We start from the raw sequence: 15,066 nt of genomic DNA, 5'->3' as shown, positions 1-15,066 counted from the left end.
GAGCCAACTAGGTGCAGTTACCTTCATTTTCAATAAACAAAAAAGATGCACTCTGTAGTGCTAAAGCATGTCAATATGAAATATGTAGAATGTGAATAGCAATACCATGACAATTCCTTTTCTATATCACTTTTTATGTTTTGTTACTTTTATGAAAAAAACTGACTTAAAAAATGTTTTGGGAGTGTCCCATGTTCGTATACCCGTAACTTCTATATTTTTTTCTGTTTTTCTCGAGACAAACTTTAGTAAGATTCAAGTCTGTTTTATTCATTTATTGAGCTATTTACAATAGTTCACAGTCTGCTTTGTAGACATTATTGATTAAAAAAACAAATATCATATTGCAGTTTGTCATAGATTCAACATATCAGGTTGCTTCGGTCTCTGAACATTCCTCGGCTTTCCATGGCAAGTGCATACATTTTAGAATGTCAATGGCCGAGCCTCTCTTAGAGGCATTTATTTGAAGCAGTTCCCAGAACATTACTCTGGCCTCCACTGAAATTTTCTTCCACTTTTTTGGAGCTTTTGACAGATCCCTTCCAACCTGCCACCAGGCAAACTCTTTATAATCTCGATCACCGCGTTTTGCCCCATGCCAAGGAAAGAGTCCAGAAAGAGCATAATAAATGACTACACCAAAAGCCCAGACATCAAGACTAGGATGTAGCAACAACTGTTCTCCTGGTCTAAGGCAGCAGAGCTCTGGAGCAGTGTAGGGTTTATACCAGGGCACAAAAGGAACAAATGTGCCCTGGAGCCTGGTGAGTCCAAAGTCTGCCAGCTTTATCCAGTGACATTCTGCATCCATCAGAAGAATATTATTCGGCTTGATATCCCGATGAACCATTCCTCTGTTATGCATAAAGTCCAGAGCACTGGCGATCTGAGGAACACAACGCTTCAACATGTCCTCCTGCATGCCGACCTAAGAAAAAGACAACACAGAAGATTACACAGCTGAACAGCAGAAGGGAAAACATATCTGATATAAAAGAACAGAAGACTTATAGATATCTTCTACTAGTAGATATAATTCCTGCAGACATCAGTTCTACTCTGCTATTAATCAGATATCCTCTATAATGTGAGATTTCCACTAAAAATTAAATATCTCTCACATAGAGGATGTTACTAGCTCACACATACTCATACAACCAAAACCTGCCTAATTATGGGGGTCCCATACTGCTACTTACAGAAATATGAGTTTATTAAATCTGAGGAAATAGGGTAATGTTAGATGTCAGATCTACAATAAAGACCACTAATTTTTTTCTTCAGCAGTATGAATAATGCTTGAATATGTAAAAGTGGAGAACAGCTTAAGATCTTACTTTAGGTACAAGGATGGACTGGAGATTTCCAGCCGGTGCCACTTCCTGAACAAACACAAAATCCCTACTGGTATGGAAGAAGATGTCGTGAGTAAATATGATGTTCCGATGGATGCTGAGGGTTTGTGAAATGCAATATTCCAGAAAGAAGTTGTCTTCTGGAGTCTTCTTCTTTGCCATCATTTTAATTGCCACGGTCTGTCCTGTTGAATAAACATTATAATTGTTAATGTTCATCCTCATCATATTCCATAACACTTTTAAAACCATATAAACAACCTGATCAATCACTTTACACAGGAGCATTCATAAGACTAGAGGGTAGTGGTGCAGAATACTAATGACACGTTGTAGATAGGATACAACTAGGGTCATACTTAATGATTGTTAACAAGTACAGTTTGTCAGGGTACAAGCAGATTTCAATTTCATCTTTCACATTCATCTAAAACCACCCTGATGGCTCAGTCATCTTCATAGTCATCATCCATCATCATCATCTCACCTGAATGTTTGTGTTTTCCCATGTGTACATTTCCAAAAGATCCAGTCCCAAGTTCTAGCAAAAGTTCAAAGTGGTCAGTCACTTCCATCATCTTCAGGTTCTTGGAAGTTTCTGATATCAGATGAAGAAGGTGTTTTGCCGTGTTCTTGCTTGCTTCCTTGATGTTGGTGGCCATTCTGAATAAAATGAAATGAGATATGGCATTGAATAAAGCATGAAACATCTTTGAGACCCATAATAACATACTGTAATCACCTCGTGTAAACTGCGACTAGAAATGCACAATTGTATAATAGTGTGCAGTCACTGTAATAATGTTCCAGCATTGCATAATTCCCCAGGGATCTGCAGTAATACCATCTACTATATGCTGTGCTATACTTATCATATATTCACCTTTGTAGATGGAGATTGAAGATGTCTACTGCTACTGAAAGAGATGATAGTCGGTGCTGAACTCCTCCTATACACCAACAAGTCTACAGCTTGATGCTCCTCAGAGGCCAGTTCTGACCACAAATAATACCTGGAGTGAAGTAGATGTCACTGAGAGGAGGAAACAGTTTATATCTGGGAAGAGCAGGGGGTTGTTAATTAGTGGGATATTGTCATTGGCCAAGACTTACTGTCTCCATTTACATATAAACTGACATTTATAAATCTCTCCAGGGAGAATGCTGGTTTGGGACAACACAAAGGGATAGAAATTTCCTGTGGTGCCCTGTGATACTATTCACCATTGTGCTGATAATTAGGTAAACTAAAGAGAGAAATGTTATTCATTGTATTATTTCATGATAGTTTCATGAAGTCAAGAGACAAAATTTCTAAAATATGCAATGACCATGGTATTGAAATTGTTAGGGCCACTGCTATGATTACCTGATTAATAGCTGCTGAGTGCAGTGTTTGCTTCAAATTGCTCAATTGTATTATTTATTAATATAGTAAGGTGTTCCATGCTTCATACATCTTGTATATACGTGTGTAATTCATGTAAATGGGAGCTATAACAGTCTTCATTTACATGCTATTAGACATCTAGTAGAAGTGGCTTTCTATATTTTATACAATATTAAAGATGTGCAAAATTGTACTGAGATATTGTGTTGATACTTATTTGGCGTGAATGCCACCCCCATGGCCATCCCATCCAAGTGTACAACATATTGAAGAATGTAATACATGTGTTAGCTTTTTATAGCTGATTGATGTTTATTTTTTTATGATCTTCAGAAATTTACTGTTTTTACATCTACTGGAAATGCATTTGCCACGTTACCTTCACAGTAGCATAGCATCATCATATCTGGTAACCCCTTCTTTTTTTTTATTTACATTTAATTATAGAAGCATCCAGTGACTTTAGATTAAGACGGGTAAACGAGCCAATATTGAATAAAAACATTTCTTTAAAAAGTGTGAGTATGTCAGCAGAAGACATAATCAAGAGGTTTCTGTAAAGGATAATTACATCAACATCTCACTATTTGGTCAAGTGAAATGAAGATTTGGATGTAAGTAGATTTTTTTATTAAATTGGGTAAAGAACATTTACCTATAGTCACAAGAGATCTAACATAACTGTATTCATATCATGTAACAATGTAAATGCATCTAAATAAATTTCTATTGTTTCACTGCTAACCTCTACCACCCATGTACTGATGAGAGATGAGCAGATCTGTTTTTAGTCACAAAACAGGTTTGTTTTAAAATATTATTGGATGTTTAGTTGACTCAAATGATTTTATTTTTAATTTCATCCCTTCCACCAAGTAAATGGCACCGCTATGGGTACAGGTCATGTACCAGTTTCTGCAAATTTATTTTTAGTGTAATGGGAGAATTTCCTTATTTGATGAGCTGATTTTGTACGCCAATCTCATTTTATTTTTGGAAAGGTTTATAAATTTAGCTTTATGAGATAGTGAAAAAAGTTTTCACATTATTTCATTTTTATTGTTACATACTGGAGCCAGTTTTGACCTTCACTATAGAACATTTTTATACTTGTTGCGTTACATTAGACATATAAAACAATCCATCTCACAGCGTTAATAGATCATGAAGCTCTGAGCACAGAACTGCCATGTCTTGGCATAAAAAAATCCAAAAAAGAGATGACCTAGCTTAACGATGAAGTGAAAAAACAAATTCTTTGTTCACTCAGATTTGAAAAGACGATAAAATATCAGCATGGAGAGATTCCAGTACATAATCAGCGATACTCAATTCATGGAGAATAACTTCTCTGAAAATCAAATTAATTGGGAAAATCCAAACAGTTAAGCGATTTTGAATTTTGCTGATCTGACCCATGTTATAAAACAATCTTATCATTTATTGTGCATGATCAATGCCGTATGAGGGGAAAAGTGAGAAACTGCTAAACTTGCTATTCTTGTTCATCTTACCTCACTAAAAAACTGAATTAAAAAATCATGTATCCCGATGCTATACCAAAATAACTAGTTTGTTACCCAAAAACATGTCCTCATACAGATCTGCAGTCAGAAAAATACAAAGCATTGACTCACAATGTGACAGCTATAAAAAATGTATTGTGATTTTCTTAGATATGAACATAATCATATCAGCACACAGAATAAAGTGATCATGTCAATTATACTGCTGGACGAACTCTATAAAAATAACAACTATTTCCAATTCATAGCTGTTTGTTTCTGCTTCCCAGCAAAACAATGAGATAAATAATAACTAGAAAGGCATATATAACCAAAAACAAAGCCTCAATCAGCGTCACCTACAATAAACCGAAAAATAAATAAGTGAAGTTTATGAGAATATGGTGATGATATCGTCCACCAAATAAAGATACCATGACAGTTATACCCAACAGTGACTGGGGTTTAAAAAAATATTAAAACAAATTCAGAATTTACGTGTTTTTCTTTCATTTTGCCTCCTAAATAATGTAAAAGTGATCAAAAAGTTGCATGTACAACAAACTGTTAACAACAAAAGCTACAGATTTTCAGGCAAAAATAAATCTTCATACCACGCCACTAACAAAAAATTGTAAAACAGTATAAAAATGGTTTTTTTTTAAAGTGTATATTGTACAAAACATAAAAAACAATTAAGATTATACAAATTTACCAGCACCATATTAGTACTGACCTACTGAATGCAGTTACTGCTTTATTTTTTCAGCACATCAGATAACACAAACTTTAAACTACAAATAAATGTTAAAATTACTGTTTTCTTTATTTCTCTTGCAAAAAAGTGCTTATAAAATCATGCTAATAAGTTCCACTTAAAAAGTGTATTGACAAATATAACTGATACTTAAAAAACACTTTTACATCTATATTGCCTAAAAAAGAAAGGTATGGCTAATGTAACAAAAAAGCCATGATCCAGAAGTGAAAACACAAATTCTTTATTCACTCAGATGTGAATAGATAAAATATCAGCATGAATGGTACATAAGATTGTGTTATCAACGCGTTTCAGGTGTCCCAGCACCCTTAGTCATGATAACAGGCATTGTTCGAGAAAGCACTAATATGCTGAACACTAGTGAAAGACAATTAACATATCTAATTAACGTAAATGAATTACAAGTGAAGACATACATGGCTAAAATCAGGAATGTGAATTCCACATGGCATAAAGGCGAGAATGTATTTCAATTGCGCAGAACAAACGCAGTATATTGTAAATTCTTCTTAGCAGCCACAGTACAGAAGTAGAGAAATATACATTTATATAAGGGAGCAAATGAAAGAACCATAATTGTAAAAATTGATGTTGAGTTTTTACAAAACAACCAAAGAGGAAAATACAATTTCACTCTGGAACAGAGTGAAAATCATATGATGGATCAAACGTCAGAATGAAAAATTACAGCCATCTACTCAGACTAGAGGATAGAAAAGCCACTTTCAGGCTATGTGCCCACATTGCAGTTTTGAAGTAGAATATTCCTGAGGAGAAACGCACACCCTTAGCTGGAAAAACGCATGCAGTTTTGAAGATTTTAGCAATTTTGATGCATTTGTCATATGTTTTAACATGCGATTTCCTATGCGCTTTTGCAATACAAGTGTATGTATGCATAATCGCATGCGATTCCACAAAATTAATGAACATGCTGTGTTTTTTACCGCTAAGCAATTCCGCAGCAGTAAAATACGCACCATTAGCACAACATGTGCGGAATCAATTATGATAACATGGAATGATTTTCTTAAGCATTTCAGCGGCAGAATCACTTGTTTAAAATCACCACGGAAACTCTGAAAAAGCGCAATGTGGGCATACAGCCTTACAAAGACATTTTTTCTATTATATTATTCTCAATTTCTCAAGAACAACATGGGAAGGGAAGCAAAAGACCAGAAAAAGCCATACACCTGACAAATGCTATTGAGAACTCTTCTATTAGAAGTGGAAAGGAAGAACAAAGACGAAAGAATCTAATTAATAAAAATATTGGAGAAAGAGAAACCAATCACAAACTAAAATGTTTCTATACTAATGCACAAAGCATGGGCAACAAACAAGGAGAATTGGAACTACTAACACAGGAACAGAAATATGATGTAATTGGAATCACTGAAACTTGGTGGGACAATACACATGATTGGAATACAAGACTAGAAGGATACAACTTATTTGCAAGAAACAGACTTGATAAACCAGGAGGGGGTGTCGCATTGTATGTTCGAAACGCGTATATCTGCACAGAGATTGAAGCTTCAGAGACTGGGAGTTCTGTGGAAACTGTTTGGGTAAGAATACAAGGACAGAACAATGGAAAGGACACCATTGTAGGCATTTACTACAGGCCGCCTGTGCAAGCCGAAGATATAGATGAACTCTTTATGCATCAGATGGCCAAGTTCTCCAAAAAATATGACATAGTTGTCATGGGAGATTTCAACTATCCAGACATTTGTTGGGAATCTCTCTCAGGCAAAACTAACAGGTCAAGGAAATTCTTATCCTCTCTTGCTGACAACTTTATCTTCCAAAAGGTAAGGGAGAAAACAAGGGGAACTGCTACCTTGGATCTAATCCTTATAAACAGGGAGGAAATGGTTGAGGAGGTAAAAGTGGCTGGGACCCTAGGAGGTAGCGACCATGCTATTTTAGAATTTTGGATTACTAGAGGTGGAAGACCTGTGAGACTCAGACGTCAAGGTTAGATTTCAGAAAGGCAGATTTTAAGGGATTCAGAAAGAGAATTGGAGGGATCCAATGGCTGGATATCCTTAAAGACAAAAATGTCCAGGAAGGATGGGAAATCTTGAAAAATGAAATTCTCAAAGCACAGTTGTTAACAATTCCGAAAAGAGGGAAGAATAGGAAGCATTTAAGGAAACCAGGATGGATGAACACAGAACTTAAGCACATGCTAAAAAGGAAGAAAAAAATGTTTATAAAATGGAAAGAGGGAGGCATATCTAAAGAAGAATATAATGCTGTCTGCAGAACCTGCAGGGCACAAATCAGATTAGCTAAAGCTGAAAATGAACTGAGGCTTGCAAGAGATGTCAAAAGCAATAATAAAGGATTTTGGGGATATGTCAAAAGTAAAAGAAAAGTCAAAGATGCTATAGGATTTTTACAGGATGAAAATGATGAAATGGTAAGACAGGATGTTGAGAAGGCTGAACTTTTAAATTCCTATTTTGCATCTGTTTTCTCTCAGAAAGGAAATGCAACATCAACTGTTATTCACTGTCCTATTAAGGGAATAGAAGAATCCAGGATATCTATAAACAGAAAGATAGTGAGGAAACACTTAGCTAACCTAAATGAATTCAAGTCTCCAGGTCCAGATGAATTACACCCCAGAGTACTGAAGGAGATAGCAGAAGAAATTTTTGAACCCCTCTCCATAATCTTTGAAAATTCTTGGAGAACAGGAGAAGTGCCAGAAGACTGGAGAAGAGCAAATGTTGTTCCTATCTTCAAAAAGGGGAAGAAGGTGGACCCAGGCAACTATAGGCCGGTGAGTCTGACTTCTATACCAGGAAAGATCTTTGAACAAATTATTAAACAACTTGTATGTCAATACCTGGATAAGAATGAAGTGATTAAACAGAGTCAGCATGGGTTTCTAACTAATAAGTCATGTCAGACTAACTTAATTTCCTTCTATGATGATATCACTGATTGGGTGGATCAAGGAAATGCTGTAGATATAGTATATCTTGACTTCAGCAAAGCATTTGACAAAGTCTCTCATACAATCCTTATTGAAAAAATGACTAAGTATGGAATGGACAAGGCAACTGATAGGTGGATTCATAACTGGCTTAGTGATCGGACCCAAAGAGTGGTCGTAAATGGCTGCACATCCAGTTGGAAGAATGTCTCATGTGGGGTACCACAGGGCTCTGTCCTGGGCCCTGTATTGTTCAACATCTTTATCAACGATTTAGATGAAGGAATTGAGGGTAAACTGATTAAATTTGCTGATGACACAAAGCTAGGAGGGATAGCTAATACTAGAGAAGAGAGAGAGAGGATTCAAAAAGATTTAAATAAACTGGAGAAGTGGGCAGCAACTAACAGAATGGTTTTTAACAGGGAGAAATGCAAAGTACTACATCTGGGCAATAAAAATGAAAAAAGCATATATAGAATGGGAGGAATAGGGCTAAGTGACAGCACATGTGAAAAAGACTTGGGTATACTAATAGATCACAGACTGAAAATGAGTCAACAGTGTGATGCAGCAGCAAAAAAGGCAAATGCAATTCTAGGATGTATTAACAGAAGCATACAGTCTAGATCACGTGAAGTCATTATTTCCCTCTACTCCTCTTTGGTCAGACCTCATCTGGAATATTGTGTCCAGTTTTGGGCACCACATTTTAAAAAAGACATCAACAAACTGGAGCAAGTTCAGAAAAGAGCGACCAGAATGGTGACCGGTCTGCAAACCCTGTCTTATGAGGAAAGGTTGCAGGATTTGGGAATGTTTAGTTTGCAAAAGAGAAGACTGAGAGGAGACTTAATAGCTGTCTACAAATATCTAAAGGGCTGTCACATTGTAGAAGGATCAACTTTATTCTCATTTGCACAAGGAAAGACTAGAAGCAATGGGATGAAACTGAATGGGAAGAGACACAGATTAGATATTAGAAAAAACTTTTTGACAGTTAGAGTGATCAATGAGTGGAACAGGCTGCCACGAGAAGTGGTGAGTTCTCCTTCAATGGAAGTCTTCAAACAGAGGCTGGACAGACATCTGACTGGGATGATTTAGCGAATCCTGCTTTGAGCAGGGGGTTGGACCAGATGGCCCAGGAGGTCCCTTCCAACTCTACGATTCTATGATTCTATGATTCAATAACAATCATAGAAAGAAGAAAAATACATTTCTCTCTATCATACACTGAGTGTCATAGAGTAATAGTAAGAGACACAGATCTAAAAACACAATTTCAGCAGAGGAGGGTAAAAGTACCTAGGTGAAAGCAAAAATGAAAACAATTTGATTCAAAACCGGATCTACATCGCATAAAAAAACACAGATAGCAATATGCTCCTGCATAACAATCCACATAAACTAGCGAGGAACAAGCCGCAATTGCGAAAAATACTTTATATCTTAATCATATAGTGGATGGTGTTAAATATTCCTAGATGACAAAGAAAAAACATTCACATTCAAAACAGGATGAATAACGCATGGAAAAACACACATAACCAAAAGGAAAATATAACGATGCACGTAAGTTGACTGGGAACAAGCCGCAATTGCAAAGAAAGATTTTCATCTTGGTCATATAGTGGATCGCTTGACAACTTCACTTGCTAATTTCACTTGGTAATGAGCTGGTTGGAAGAGCTGTATATTTATACTGTAAATAATCCATTTAAAGATTGTGTCTATTGGTAAGGCAGATACATAGATGATATCATTATCATCTGGAATTCTGATGTATCTGCCATACAGGATTTTAATTTTTATATTAATTGCAATCCCTTGAATTTAAAATTTGTGGTCCGCCATAAAATTTCATGCATTGATTTTTTTTATTTGATTTTACAAGGAATTTCAGGTAAACATGTAGTAACACAAAAATTTAGAAAGAATACAGCAGGCAATGCTATACTCCATGGAAAAAGCCATCATCCTAAACATACAATTAAAAGTATACCTGTTGGGGAGATGACGAGAGCTAAATGCAATTGTAGCACAAATACAGATTATCAACAGGAAGTTTCTAACATTAAGCAGTGATTGACCCAAAGGGGTTATACCCAATGGAGTTTAAGCAAAGCTGAAAACATTGTGGCTCAAAAACCGCGATTCAAACCTCAGTGTAACACACATGAACATTCAGTCACTCCTGTAACATTGGTCTCGCAGTGTAGTAACCAGTTTGCCTCTATTGAACGAATTATTCAAAATAATTTATCTGTATTAAAAGAGGATCCAGATATAGATAGTATTATAGGGAAAGGATTTAGAATAGACTCTAGGAGAGCACCATCTTTAGGTCAGAGCCTTTTGCCAAGTTTTTTGAATATGTCTCAAATTCAATCCACAAATTGGCAGAAAACCAAGGGTTTTTATAAGTGTGGCGCTAAGTCCTGTAAATACACTAAAGAGAGCTCTAGCTTTGGAGATTCTAGTGAAAGCAAGAATTTTGCTACTAAAACCTTTATCAATTGTAGCACTAAAACCTTGGTATATATTATGGAGTGCACCTTCTGCCATCTAAAACATGTTGGAAGCACAAAACGCAAGCTGAAGAAAAGAATTGGGGAACACATCTATGACACAGAGAATATTAACATGGAAAGGAACACATCTCAGGTGTCAAAACATTTTATTGAATGTCATAAAGATGACCTGAAAACACTTCTGGTGTATGCAATTGAAAAAATACACACACCCATCAGAGGGGGTGATACGGAGGTTACATTACAAAATAGGGAAGCCTGGTGGATTTTCAAACGTAAGCAGTATAATTGACTTGTTCACTTTATTCTGTGTGCTGACATGATTATGTTCATACCCAAGAAAATCACAATATGTTTTTTATAGCTGTCATATTGAGAGTCATTGCTTTTTATTTTTCTGAATGCAGATCTGCATGAGGACATGTTTTTGGGTACAAAACTAGTTGTTTTGGTACAGCGTTGGGATACATGATTTTTTTAATTCAATTTTTTAGTGAGGTAAGATGAACAAGAATAGCAAGTTTAGCAGTTTTTCACTTTTCCCTTCATGCGGCATTCATCGTGCACAATATATGATAAGATTGTTTTATAACATGGGTCAGATCAGCAAAATTCAAAATCGCTTAACCGTTTGGATTTTCCCAATTAATTTGAATTTCAGAGAAGTTATTCTCCATGAATTGAGTATCGCTTTTTAAGTACTGGGATTAGTGATGAGCGAGCACTAAAATGCTTGGGCACTCGTTGTTCGGGTCGAGCAAATTGTAATACTTGGGTACTCGGACAGAACAACGAGCCCAATATAAGTCTATGGGAAACCCGAGTATTTTTGCTGTGATCCCCCAAGGGGGTCATTTTAAGGTCTAGAAACATCTGAAAATGAAATGGGGAATTCATGGGGATCGCCCCTGGAAGCATTCCTGACTCCTAGTTCACAGCTTTAAATATTTTTTTCCGAGATTCATACCATAGTCATATGCACCCCATTAAACACTTGGAACCCACATACTGGATGGGCCCAGGAAAAAAATACACTTCACCATATTCATATGGTACTCCCCAACTCTTTTGTTTACAGAGTGACAGCAATGTCTGCCCTGCTGCATAGTCCTATGCACCCCATTACACCTTGGTACCCACATACTGGTTGGGCCCAGGAAAATACACTTCAACATATTCATTTCGTACTACTGTAAAGCAGCTCTGTTGATGTATGGAGACTAAATGATGTGTGCTCAGTGTATAAACAGCCTTTTTGTTGCTCAAACCAGCGATTAAGATAAAACTCTCTGGTTAGTTGCTCCTTGGAAAAACCTAATGGAAGGAACCGGGTGGGAGTTTGTAATGAAGTGGGAAAATCACGTGAAGACAATATGTGAATATAATTGCTCAATTTTTTTGTATGCAACCGGGTACTCAGATAGGACACTAATTAGAGGATATAGTGAACCAACCAAGAGTTTCTATAAATAGATAAGATTTATGTTTTTGTCCATTGGCATTAGAGCTTTTTTGATAAAATACGGGTAGCGGGAGAATACAGAAGTACTGCGTGTATGGATGTGATTGAAATGTCAGACAATGCCTGCCATTTTCTGAAGTCTGTTTGTGGTCGGTGTCTGATATTCTCCTGGTGACCCTTTGCTACCCCTGAGGACTGAGGAAGAGGCCGCCCTAGTATACCCATGCCAGACAACCCTGGACTGCTCAACCCGTAATGACCTCCTGCCTTTCTTCTGTTATCCTGAGACATGTACCCTTCCCTGATGTGCGGAACCGGGAGCCTTGCATAACTGTTTCGTTTATGTACCATGTCTTGTTCAAGTAAACTTTATGTCTATACCTGAAGTGTGCGGTGTCATGTCATTCTGCCTCCTCGTCCACATGCTCAGCTGCCACAGACCCCGGTCGCTACTCTTCCCTAGTCTGGGTAGGCCTGGGTCCCCCCTGTGGTCCAGTGGGTCCACATTCCATCCCCACTTGGGACGCTCACCCCACATCGTCGTGGTCGTCGACGTGGAGGTGTTGGCTCGGCAGCGAACTCGTCACTAGTCGTGACATCCAGTTATCATCTGTCTATGTGGTCACAGTCCTATGGCTAATGGTCAGTTCCTACAATTCCCAGAAAATCTGAAGGACATGCATTCTCTTCCCTTTTGAGGTGAAATGTTCTAACATCTTTTTAGAAAAATATCTTTTGAATATGAACTCATGACTATTAACTTAGAGCACATTGACTTTTGGAAAGCACCCCTGTATTCCTGTCATTTTTCATTTAATTTTATCTTGTGTCCGAGGATGTGGTTGACAACTCATTGTATAACCTATCTTTTTATGTCAACGATTGTGTAACCTCCCTTTCTATTTTGCCAATTCTTATGTATTCTTCATTTCTTTTTGATCTTGTTCTATAAAAGTTCACACTGTCAATAAACCTTAGAGACGATTTGGAAACACAGCGAGCAGTCTGTCTCTCTCATTATGCTTCATTGCATAGGTACCCATAAGACAGAAACTACCCAAGTAGAAATAGAAATCTCTTCTCCGACAATGTTAAATAAATTCAAATATAAAATCCTCTGATTTTACTATGAGTGCCAAGTTTTTTCCCAACAAAGGCACAGTGAAGTCAGAGGTCTGGTGATGCTGGAAGTCCTGGCCACCCACAAGAATAATAGTGAGACTTTACATTGAGACATTTTATACCAGAATCTGTTATGAATTGGGAACTCAGGCAGTAAAATATTTTTGAGCACAAAGGGCAATCATATTCAGTCACTCAAGAGTTTTGTTTTCAAATTATTAGAATTTGTGCTGACTCATAATGATTTTATTTTTTACTGCATGCTTTCCAAAAAGTAAAAGACACATCTCTTCTTACTATAAGAATATTGTCTTTAAATTGTAAGAATAATTTGATATGTAATAGAAATGGATTGTTCAAATTAAGTATCTTTCTCCAAAAAATATATACAGTATACAAGTCACGGCAACTGGTGAATCCATTGCTGTATCAGCTGCCTGGTTATACCAGGGTCCTGCAAATTGAAAGGAATTGTGTGCAAAGCAAAAGCACAAGGATTGTCACCAGCTGCAATAATTCTTGTCAATCAAAATCATCCTGTATTTGTAAAAAATCTTGAGTCCTGTATAACCAAGGGAGTTTTCTTAACCAATGGGCATAATATCCAGTGCAAATAGCAAGATGGAGGCTCAGCATATTTATCAAATTTGGGAATAAAGTACCAGTATTATTTTTTTAGTGACAAAAAGACTGGCACTTCCAAGCTAATGTGAACAGGAGCCAACTAGCTGCAGTTACCTTCATTTTCAATAAACAAAAAAGATGCACTCTGTAGTGCTAAAGCATGTCAATGTGAAATATGTAGAATGTGAATAGCAATACCATGACAATTCCTTTTCTATATCACTTTTTATGTTTTGTTACTTTTATGAAAAAAACTGACTTAAAAAATGTTTTGGGAGTGTCCCATGTTCGTATACCCGTAACTTCTATATTTTTTTCTGTTTTTCTCGAGACAAACTTTAGTAAGATTCAAGCCTGTTTTATTCATTTATTGAGCTATTTACAATAGTTCACAGTCTGCTTTGTAGACATTATTGATTAAAAAAACAAATATCATATTGCAGTTTGTCATAGATTCAACATATCAGGTTGCTTCGGTCTCTGAACATTCCTCGGCTTTCCATGGCAAGTGCATAAATTTTAGAATGTCAATGGCCGAGCCTCTCTTAGAGGCATTTATTTGAAGCAGTTCCCAGAACATTACTCTGGCCTCCACTGAAATTTTCTTCCACTTTTTTGGAGCTTTTGACAGATCCCTTCCAACCTGCCACCAGGCAAACTCTTTATAATCTCGATCACCGCGTTTTGCCCCATGCCAAGGAAAGAGTCCAGAAAGAGCATAATAAATGACTACACCAAAAGCCCAGACATCAAGACTAGGATGTAGCAACAACTGTTCTCCTGGTCTAAGGCAGCAGAGCTCTGGAGCAGTGTAGGGTTTATACCAGGGCACAAAAGGAACAAATGTGCCCTGGAGCCTGGTGAGTCCAAAGTCTGCCAGCTTTATCCAGTGACATTCTGCATCCATCAGAAGAATATTATTCGGCTTGATATCCCGATGAACCATTCCTCTGTTATGCATAAAGTCCAGAGCACTGGCGATCTGAGGAACACAACGCTTCAACATGTCCTCCTGCATGCCGACCTAAGAAAAAGACAACACAGAAGATTACACAGCTGAACAGCAGAAGGGAAAACATATCTGATATAAAAGAACAGAAGACTTATAGATATCTTCTACTAGTAGATATAATTCCTGCAGACATCAGTTCTACTCTGCTATTAATCAGATATCCTCTATAATGTGAGATTTCCACTAAAAATTAAATATCTCTCACATAGAGGATTTTACTAGCTCACACATACTCATACAACCTAAACCTGCCTAATTATGGGGGTCCCATACTGCTACTTACAGAAATATGAGTTTATTAAATCTGAGGAAATAGGGTAAT

The 15,066-nt window shown here is 36.9% G+C and overlaps 1 protein-coding gene across 1 annotated transcript; it reads right to left on the bottom strand.

Moving 5' to 3' along the window:
* Positions 1-370: 370 nt before the first annotated feature.
* LOC141074902 (serine/threonine-protein kinase SBK1-like) lies at positions 371-2,020 on the bottom strand. Its single transcript, XM_073562210.1, has 3 exons — positions 1,846-2,020; positions 1,341-1,543; positions 371-931 (listed from the first exon to the last, which is right to left on the bottom strand). Exons 1-3 carry the CDS (start codon positions 2,018-2,020, stop codon positions 371-373), a joined length of 939 nt encoding a protein of 312 aa, XP_073418311.1.
* Between the last annotated feature and the right edge of the window lie 13,046 nt (positions 2,021-15,066).

Source organism: Dendrobates tinctorius, unplaced genomic scaffold (assembly GCF_039654945.1).
Source record: "Dendrobates tinctorius isolate UK_male_01 unplaced genomic scaffold, ASM3965494v1 ptg000342l, whole genome shotgun sequence".
In the NCBI taxonomy this organism is placed as follows: domain Eukaryota; kingdom Metazoa; phylum Chordata; class Amphibia; order Anura; family Dendrobatidae; genus Dendrobates; species Dendrobates tinctorius.
This window is presented reverse-complemented; position numbering and strand designations above follow the sequence as displayed.

Coding starts and splice junctions, on each gene's coding strand:
- LOC141074902 (XM_073562210.1), bottom strand. CDS start 2,020: ATGGCCACCAACATCAAGGAAGCAAGCAAGAACACGGCAAAACACCTT. Junction 1,544..1,845: donor GGGAAAACACAAACATTCAG/GTGAGATGATGA, acceptor TTTATTCAACAG/GACAGACCGTGGCAATTAAA. Junction 932..1,340: donor AGTCCATCCTTGTACCTAAA/GTAAGATCTTAA, acceptor TCTTTTTCTTAG/GTCGGCATGCAGGAGGACAT.